The sequence below is a fragment of the Centruroides sculpturatus genome, unplaced genomic scaffold (assembly GCF_000671375.1).
Source record: "Centruroides sculpturatus isolate CEXI.00-Female unplaced genomic scaffold, Cexi_2.0 scaffold9, whole genome shotgun sequence".
In the NCBI taxonomy this organism is placed as follows: domain Eukaryota; kingdom Metazoa; phylum Arthropoda; class Arachnida; order Scorpiones; family Buthidae; genus Centruroides; species Centruroides sculpturatus.
Genome location: NW_019384576.1, coordinates 321,900 through 332,594, shown reverse-complemented (window position 1 = coordinate 332,594; position 10,695 = coordinate 321,900). Strand labels below are relative to the sequence as shown.

Genomic DNA, 10,695 nt, shown 5'->3' with positions numbered 1-10,695 from the left:
AATTTATTATGCACAGTATGCAGTATGTAATGCAGGTTAAAAAAGAATAGTGTAACAAAATGTCTGTTTCTATCTTGTGATATGCATGTGAATATGTATAAAACTCCTGGATATTGTCAAATATACAAAAACTCCTGAATACTGTCAAATCTTTAATGAAATTACTTCACTTATTGCAAAATAAGTTGCGTGCGCCAATTAAGACCTTGTATATATTAAAATCGAATATGGTAAGAAACATACGATATTTTAATTATGTTTGTAAGATATTTTATGTAAACTTTTTAAAAAATTGTATATATTTTTTAGTTGACTGATGAGGGGCTTTATGCCCGAAACGTGCTGTCGTCGCGTATCAACTAAAATGATGGAAATAAAGCCAAGTGTTTATTTATAACTCAAATGCGAGTTCGAAGTCCAATGTATTCAAAAAACACGGTTTCGAAAATAACAACACAAAAAAGATATGGGCTTAAGTTGATAAACTCCAACACCACCCTAAATCTCCTTTTTTGTAACACTTTAAATCCATCCTGTCTTAACACATGGTTTAACATTTCTATAATTTACTGTATATAATTTTCATCATTCCCTTTTCTTCCTGATTCAGAGAGTTCTCGGGAATCCCGAAGGCATCCCATATTAATAATATTGGGTTGGGGAAAAAGAAATCCATTATTTTTACGTTTAATGAAGACTTTATTTAATATGGTGTGGATTGACCGACTTGGGTCAAATATGCACCGTTTTGTTTTATAATTTGTTGCCATTTTAAAGGTAATTTCATAATGCCTCTCTCATAGAAGTTCTGGTCCCTATTGGTGAAAAACTCAACTAACAAGTAAGTGGATTTTCACAAGTTTTGCAATGATAAAAAAAGGATGGTAATTGCTTGGTGCAAGGTCCAGACTATAAAGTAGATGCATCAAAACTTTTCAACCAAGCTCCCTGAGTTTCTGGCGAGTCACTATAGATGTGTGTGGCCTGGCATTGTCCTGATGAAACACAACACCTCTCCTGTTGGCCAATTCTGGCCGCTTCTGGTCAATTGCTAGCTTCAAATGGTCCAATTGTTGACAGTAGGGGTCCAAATTTAGTGTTTGGCCACATGGAAGCAGCTCATAGTAGATGACTCCTTTCCAGTCCCACCAAATGCATAGCAAAACCTTCCTGGCCTTTAATCCTGGTTTGGCCACCATTTGAGCTGCTTCACCACACTTTGACCATGATCGTTTTTGCACAATATTGTTGTAAGTAACCCATTTCATATCCCCAATCATCATCCATTTAAGAAATGGATCGATTTAATCCTGTCTGGCCAAAGACAGGATTAAATCGATTAAAGACAGGATCAAGACATTGCAGAAGGAAATTCGATCCATCATGTTTTTTGCGTCAATTCATGTGGCACGCAAACATGAACTTTTTGAATCCAGCTTTATGCAAATGGTTTAAAATTGTTTTGTGGTCAATATTTAGCTCCTGGGCGATACTACAACTGCTAAAATGCCTGTCTACTTCGATCATTTCCATAATTTTATCGACATTTTCGACAATGGGCTTACCTGTGTGAGGTGCATCTTTAACATCGAAATTACCAGAACGGAATCAATGAAACCAAAATTGCGCATAATTGGTTGTGACAGTATTGAAACCATAAACACCATTCACAATTTCAGCCTCATGGCTTGCATTTTCGCCTTTATCGAAGCAAAATTGTAAAACATACCTAATTTTCTCTTTGTTAACTTCCATCTTTTACACCCTATAACTCACAACTGAATCGACCAATCAAAAAACTGTAAAAGAATTTTTTTAGTATGGAATGTCACTTTTCCAATGAGCACAAGTCTGAACTTGTTTCATCAATACTTTACAAGATATATATCACTAAAGCCATCTAGCAACAAAATAATGGATTTCTTTTTTCCCAACCTAATATACAGAACAGGCCTATAGAATTTTTTGACTACGTTTTCTTCCCCTTAACGAAAACTCCCAAAACTATTTAAAAAAGAACACAAATTGTAAGCAAAAACAAACAGTGTAATCAATTTAAAGTCTAAAATCGTGAAAGTGACAGTTAATAGAAATATAAATATTAATGACAATTACGATTAAATAATGTTCAAAACCGAATTAAAATAGTATTTATAAGTAGTCCTTTAAAAAAAAAAACAGAAGAAATATCTGAGTTAAAAACGAGAAAATTTTATATATTAAAGGAAATTCAACTATTTACAGCTGACTCTTCCTATGCTCGNGTTCTTCATTTCTTGTGAGACATCGCATTGATAGTTTTTGAGGTACAGACTTACTGATGTACTTAGGACAATTAGGGAAGTTTGATGGATATGCATCCGACGTTAATGCCCAGCGATCTTGTGGAATTTCTACTTTCTCTCCATATATAACATGGGAGAAGGTTTTTAAAATAAATCTACTCACAAAATGTACATCACAAACGTAATATTTATTTGTTAGCATCTTGTTGTCTCATGGAATGCATCGCATCCACTCCTCAATCTTATCGCTAAGAATATGGAATAAATGTCTCTTCTCGTTCGATGACTTATATCCTGCCTCACATCCTGGCACAAAGCATGTTGGCATTTTTATGTAGCTAAAAAAGCAATTATTATAGGTCAAAACCACTGACTTCAGTATATACCTAGCAAGAACAACTATCTCCTGCTAACAGTGGCGCCAACTAGCGGCAAATATTGTCTCTAGCTAAGTTTGAACTATTAGTAGAAAGACCAGTTAATCTACCAACTCTGTTTACGCCTATTCACTGTTTTCTTTCTTTGTTTCTCTTTATGTGGATGATTTTCTCCCAGCAGTTTTCTCTTAGTTGCATAAATTCTTTCTTTTTCTTCTTTCTTTCCTTTATTCTGCCATAGTTTACCCATATTGACTCGTAAAACAAAAACATTCAGTGAAAATATAATTTTTATCAATTTTAAACTGTTTCTGATACAACCCATAACATCTCTGTCTCATACAAACAGCAACATTGTTGTCCGATACAACCCAAATCATCATAGAACAAAACATTGGTTACCACATACATATTAGTATGCTTAAGATTTCTGGCCTACAAGTTAAAGAACAATAAATGTTATATTCTCATTTTCAGGCAAGCTATGACAACCAGAAGTCATCTTCGTTCACTCAAAACACTATTAAAACTAACAAATTTTCTGCCACATGTCAAAAACACTACTGATTGACTAAATATGGCAGGAATCTGAACTTTCTTTATTCACCCAACATGCTGGTGTCTTCACAGGTTCTGCTACTTGCAGCAAATGTTAGAAACAAAGCTTGTCCAATACTAGCTGCCGTCCGGTACTACCAGACCTTCCCCAAGAATGTCTTGAGGAGCTTCTTTTTTCACTTTAGCAGCAAAACCAGATGTATTACCAAGCATTGCAGGAACTCCGTCAGTGCAAAGAGAATGAAGTTTTCATTTCCAGTTAAAGCTTTGCTTGTAAAAAACTTTTTATCATTTCAAAAATATCGATGACCTTCATAGTTTCCAAAAGAGGCTAGCAAAATAAAAATTCTTCTTTGATGAAGTCAGCATGCACATAGCAAACAAAAACAAGAACTGGATACATTGAGAGATGTCTGTAGTTTCATCCAGTTGCATACTGAAGGGGAATTCATCGATGATCGACGAGAGCTTCCAATTTTTTCCTAGAAAAACTAGAAGCTGTTTCCTTGTGAAATGATGTTATGTATTTTATAATAGCTGATATGTCTTTCAATATATTGAATCAGATAATCGATGAATTCCCCTTTGCTCCAGTGCACATATCTTTACTAAAGTCTCTCCAATAGTGTGGAACTTTTTCTGCTTGGCAATCTGGTAAGCAAGTTTATCGGATGCTTCAAGAAAAGGCAAATCCAAGTTTTGGAAGTTTCCCTGATTTTTCAAATTGAGCATTTTTTACATGAAAAAATCAGGATCTTTAGATGCATTTTAAGGATAGAGGCTATGATGGACTTTCAGTTTTGCTGGCTTCATACTTCTGCTTGCAAGAAGCTTTCTGAACAAAAACACACAGGTTTTTGTGTCCTGTCATGTTCTTTGGTGCAAGTGAAACCAAACAATAAATAGTTTTCCTCATATTGCCTTTTCTTCGACATTTCAACCTAAATTGGGTCTAAAAATATGAAATAAATAAATCTAAAATAAAATGTAAGCTTTAATTGGCAGTTTTTAAAACTCAGTATTTTGTAAGGTTCTTAAGTAAATTGTTTTGCAAAGAAAGTGATCAGGAAAATGGTATGTGAGTGCTATGGCAACCACTTAGGAGACCGTGTGACATCACATTTTACTTTTCTCTGGAGCTGTCAGTTTGTGTTGTCTTGGCACATTCTGCAGATCATGGGGGTCATTTATCTTCAGCTTTTCTGCGAGAAAAGATTTAAATGGTATGCTTATTACGTGAGTACTCTGAGAATGAAAGAAACAATTAGGAAATAACCATATAAATCAACAGACATGGTTCAAATTTATCCAGTTATTTTCTCAGGAGCTGTCCACTGAATTGGCATATTTTTTGCTGGTTTGGCCACTGTTTAATCACTGATGCATGGTTTGGGATCAGGACAAGATGAGTTTGATTTCCAAATTAGAAAGAGTACAGCATAAAGCAACTCGCTTTGTTCAGGGAAACTATAAGTTTGATAGCAGTGTGTCAGAAATAATTAAAACTCTCAGTTGGGACTAGCTCAAGGAAAGAAGATGTGAATATAGGAAAAACTTGTTAAGAAATTCGGTCACAGCGCCTTGAATGAAGTGCATGATATTACAATCCCCGTTAACAGGATGGCAGAGCAGTCAAGGTGACAGCCTACCACTCTGGGGATCCAAGATCCCAAACTCCCAAGAATTTTTCATGTGGTGGTCCATCAGGATATGTTGGGCACCTTTCCTCACCACCTGGCCAAACCCATAATGGACTTTCTAAGAGAGGCCTTCTCAGTGCCCACAGGGCAAAGAATTTAAAAAAATCCCATTTACAGCAAATGTGAATTTTGCAGACAGATGACTAAACAATATCTTAAAATAATAGCTAGAATAGATAGTTACTTTTGGTCACTCTTTCCAGACAGCATAAAAAAAAAATAAGTATAAATTAGTAAATTATTTTGGTAGCCTGGTGTGCAAATTGGTGACTTGCAGGATATACATGTAAATGTAAATCTCACATTTGGTGATGCATTGCTATCCCCTGGTCTAAACTCTCTCTCTCTCTCTTTGGAGAGCGATGTTGTGTCCTTTCCTGTATCTCCTTCAGACATTTTTAGGAGATGAGAAATGCACAATAAAGAGAGATTATTATAATGAACCATGAACTTACAAATGACTTTAACTTATGCAGTCTTTCATGCAGCAACAGTTAAATCTCTTGTAGAAAAGTTGAAAATAACTGATATTTGTGATCTGAGAAATCAGTTAAAACAGCATGTTGACTCATTAGACCTGTTTAAACATGCCTGCTTTGTATACAAAGCCAGCTTGTATATTCGTGTTAAAACTGTCCTGAAGATAGAAAATTTAATTTCAACCAGTTTTATATCATAAAGAATCAGCATAAATTTTGAACCTTTTTTAAGGCTTCAAGCAGACTGCATTATATCAAATCAGCATTAATCGAGGCAGCGTTAAACAAGGTCTTACTTTATTAGGTTGCTTGTTCTTTTAAGTATTGTTTAAGTACAAATGGAACATTTTAAACACTTTCTTGTTCCAAAAGTTTAGAAATAATACAAAGTAGTTTAGAACAATTTGAAAATAACACCACATCTTGTTACTTTCAAATAAGTAATCAAGCTTTGTATTCTCCTTTAAAACCATATTTCTGCTTCTAACTCACACACCATTTTTGTTTGTGACTATCCAGAAGACCATATCTAATTAATTCTTGAGATAGTCCTGATCATATTCCTGCTATTTTTTCTCCCACATTTTGCCAATTGCTATAGTTGTTTTATCTTGCATTTTCCCAATATTACTGAAACAGCTTTTCATATATTATAGCTATTCCTAAAAGATTAACTCTTACAGATCTACTGTACATCTTCAGCCATAATGAAAATATTTGAACTTTGCTTGTTAGATTATATTTTTCTCTTTGCTCAAGTTTGTATTTCTCTTTACTAATACTGTAGTCTAAGCCAGAGCTTCTTAAAGTAGGGGGCCAGAAACAATAGTGTCATTTTCATTTTTAAAAAAATTGCTTTGGGTATAATAAGTTATATTAAAAAAAAATTGAAAACAAAGAATAATCTACAGAGGAAAAATTATACAAATTTAATCAATGGAAAAGGGGTCACAGGATATATACTGTAGACAAGGAGTCACAAGTTATAACTGTTTTTCTTGGGAACTAAAGCTTGAAAAAGTTTAACCACTAGTATAACCTACCACACTAAGTGCACAAATTTATTACAATTGAAATCTGCTATTGAAAATTTCAAAGCTAAAACACCATCTTTTGTTGTTTATATTGACATCAAACATGCCTTTGACTCACTGTTGCCCTCAAGATTGCTTGACATTTTAAGGACTTATTTTGATATTCACCCTTCAATTATCTCTTTGCTGAATAATTATTTTTTTTATGACATGCATTTGCAATTCATTGAGTGATTTTACCATTTATTCTTTTGCTCCAGTTTGCAGTAATTCTCAGGGTTCAGTATTTAGCCTAATTTTTTAATTCTTATATTTTATTGTATGTGAAAGATCTGAAATTAATATAGATCCTATATCTCTTCAGTTAGATTTATCTACTTTGACTTCAATTCCTGAAACTTTTAATCTAACTATTAATCTCCACATAAATATTTTGATCTCCCTAAATATTTTGACTCCCTTTATTATTAAAGATCATCCAATTAAACAGATTGACAGTATTAACAATTTTGGAGTCTTATATTATCAATGTTTAACTTTTCGTTTTCATATCAATTGTATTTTTTGCCAATTGGAAACTGTGTTGCTATACTGTTTGTTGTTTAAACACTATGAAATGTAATTAATCAACCACTAGGCATTCTTTCATCCTTTTATTTATTTATTTAATTTAGTTGATATGTGTTGTTTACATGTTTCAAACTCTATGTTGCCCCTCTTCAGCCAACTAATTTTAAAAATATACACAATTATTACATGATGTTTTTAAACATTTTAACAGAGCAAAAGAGGTACATTATCTCAAGTCTAACATGCTTATTGTTATGTTTTAATTTATTGTGAATTTTCTGAAAATGATAGAACTGTAAGGAAAAATGAAAGATTTGTTCCCACATATGCATCACCTTTGAAAGGATATGAATGAACATCAACCAAATTGTCCTGAAAGTACTACAACAGGTACGTCATTTGAAACACTGATTTGCATGTATAGTAAAGTAATTTTGGTGAAAAATTTTTTCCAAACAAACAGCTAGGAATAATAATCCATACAGATTTATACACCTACTCTGTAAAATGTGTTTAAACATTAATTATAGTTGGTTCCCAAAGATAGATATTTGAAGGCATGTTTGTAAACTATTTGTATTGTTTTTGTCAATTGAATGTCATGTAATAATTGTGTATATTTTTAAAAATTAGTTGGCTGAAGAGGGCAACATACAGCCCTAAGCATGTAAACAACACATATCAACTAAATTAAAAAAATAAAATAAAAGGACGAAAGAATGCCTAGTGGTCGATTAATTACACTTCATAGTATTTAAACAACAAATCAATTGTATTATTAAATGTTTAGCTATTTGAAGAGACAATCTCTAGAGACAATATTGTAATATCCTCTCATGTAAATATCCTTCAAGATATTTTTTCCCCTAACTTTGTCAATTATTGACTATTGTTTATCAATCTGAACATCTGAAACTTCTAGTCTCCTTCAAAAAGGTTAATACTGAACTTTATTAAAGGGGAAGTAAATTTTACAAATTCTCCAATTTGCTTTTCGTATATTATGAAGTTGTTAGATCCAGTCCAGGAGCACATACTTTATCTCATTACATTAATATTTTGATAGGATTTTGTTCTATAAATATTTTAATGATCTGTTGTTTTACAATAATCTTAAGAATTCCTCCTCGGAAATAAGAATAAGAAATAATTCAGGCTTTTTGACTCCTTTTCATAGGTTTAATCTATTAAGATCATTTTTCCCCCAGGTGTTCAGAATGTGTTTACTGTTGAACATCTTTTATACTGCAATTTTCATTATTTTAAGCACTATTGTAAACTTTTAGCTTATGATATCCACATTTGAAACTTTTCTTTTTATTTTGTATTTTTGCTACAGTTGAGCTCTGAATGAGGCAATTAGGACTATCAGAGCTGTAGACCATGCCCAGGGGCAGTGTGACCGCACCAGGCTCTGTCATAGGGGGTGCAGGAAATGCAATGCTAGATTGTCTGTGCAAAAAATAAAACCCAATCACCTTATTACTACTTAACCCTACCCACCAAAATAAATTCTATACAGCAGTGAGCTGGATTGTGTGCATTTCAAAGGTATACACATGTAGCATGAAATTCGCACTTAACATTGTAGAGGTGTAGCATAAGTGGGAGGTCCTCCTCAGGGCCGCCATTGAAATACCACTACTTTCATCATTTCTTTACTGACTCGGTAGACTGTTAACCTTTTCAAACAAATATTGTTTCTTTTTACACTTTTTACTACTACTACTACTACTATGCTAATCTTTCAAAGGTCTGAGTTATTAATAATGTAAAAAGTGTATGTTATCTTTAGTCTCTACAGTGGGGTGCCACAATGAAATCTCACACCACCTGAAAACCTTGCTAGGGCCTCCCCTGACCATGTCCCACAGGAATAAAGTCAAAGGATCCAATGTCTACATGTGACCTTTTGCAAGATACAGCCTCCCAAAATCAGCCGCTCTTGAATTTTGGAGACCCTCAATAATGTGGTAAAATTTAAAAGTGAAAATTTTAGAACTATTTCTTAAAACTATGCTAAAAATTGACTATTTTTGACCTTACTAGTGATGGCTAAAAGCTCCCAAGACATGAAAATCACTGTCTTTTACCAACAATGGGGTACAATTGGAGTAACACTATACAGTTTGCTAAGTTTATCACATGTTTAACAGGCAATTCAGTGGTCAGATATTCTAATGATATTTATGGGTAAAGAATAAAGAATACAAAACGCCGAATTATTACAGAGATAAACTATTTAAGCAAAATTTTATCGATTGTTTATGGGCTACATAAGTAGGCTTTGAATAGCCCACTTGACCGTTCATGTACTTTTTGTTATATAGTCAGGGATGGGATTGCTTGCCCCACCCGTACAGAGAAATGTGAGCGACAGCAAGCACCAAAGAGCACGACTACTCATGGCGCAGAAGGCAATACTATCAATGGCAGCCTTAATTAAACCAACACGGAGCACGAAGAATAGGTAGTAGACCACACTACTGAAAACTCTGAAGGAGAATATCTCACAAAGGGCCACACATAGAGATATGATTCATTTGACTTTTTTGTTCATATGAATATGCTCTACAGCTCTGTTAACGTCACAAAAGTATCATTCAGAGCTTGAATTAGGCCCTGATTAGGATTCATTAAAAGTAAATCAAATTAAAATAAATAAAGCATTCGTAATGAATTATTAATCTCGAATATCCTCTCAAACTCTTATTTCAATTATGAAAATTCAAAGTTTTAAGAAATTATTAAAAGTAAAAAATAATTTTCAATAACAAAGAAATCAATCAGTAATATTCCATAGAGTAAAATGCAATGTTTACTAAAAGAAAATTACTTACAATTCATTTCGCTCATATAAAACCGATCTTTGAGGCATTTTCAATAAAATGTTTAAAATGGAATACTTAAAAAATTAGTTAAAAATTTCGTAAACTGGACTGCAGTCTTCTATCTCAGTTAACACGAGCAACGGACAATTCGAACATATACAATTTTCCGCCAAAACATACAAAACCGGAAACACGTCATACATAATTAAGTTTATATAAATTATAATTTAAAAAAAAAATGTTTAAATATTAAAATAAACTAAATTATTAAGTTATGTAAAAAGGAAAGAAATAATTTTATAATTAAATTCAAAAATATTTTAAATTTAAATTTTTCTGCGGGATCCCGGTTCTTATCCCAGAATCCCGGAAAATCCCGCAAATTTCTTAAAAGTTCACTTTTTTCTTATTTTGTCTTAATCCCCCGTCTCTAACCTGTTCCTAACTTTTTTTTTTTTGCTCAACTTTAATCTCTCTTATCAATAATAAACACAATATAAATTGTGAATAACATATAACATAGCTTCTTTCTCGCAGCAAATTACAACAATTCACCTAATATTAATAAATAGAAAAAAGATATGGGTTAGAACTACAGTAGAGCGTCGTTTATCCGAATAAATTGGGGACTGGGGTTGTTCGGATAACTTATTATTTTTCGGATAACTAATTATGTACGAAAAAATATATTAATTTATCCCGTGTTGAAATTTTTCTCCGTTGCGTGTCGCTTCGCATTGAATTTTCGTCGATGTTAAGCCTAACGAAGACTATTGTATCGTTAAAAATTATTTTTTTTTATTTTGTACAAACAAAATATATATTGAAAAATATAAAAACAATAAAAAATTATACTTCAGA

At 32.8% G+C, this 10,695-nt stretch overlaps 1 protein-coding gene across 1 annotated transcript in view; it reads right to left on the bottom strand.

Moving 5' to 3' along the window:
* LOC111624337 (histone RNA hairpin-binding protein-like) overlaps positions 1-10,020 on the bottom strand; it is a 43,573-nt gene extending 33,553 nt beyond the window's left edge. Inside the window, exon 1 of the mRNA XM_023367159.1 lies at positions 9,844-10,020. Within this exon, the coding sequence (XP_023222927.1) occupies positions 9,844-9,881 (38 nt within the window). The 5' untranslated portion in view covers positions 9,882-10,020. The remainder of the gene's footprint in view (positions 1-9,843) is intronic.
* Between the last annotated feature and the right edge of the window lie 675 nt (positions 10,021-10,695).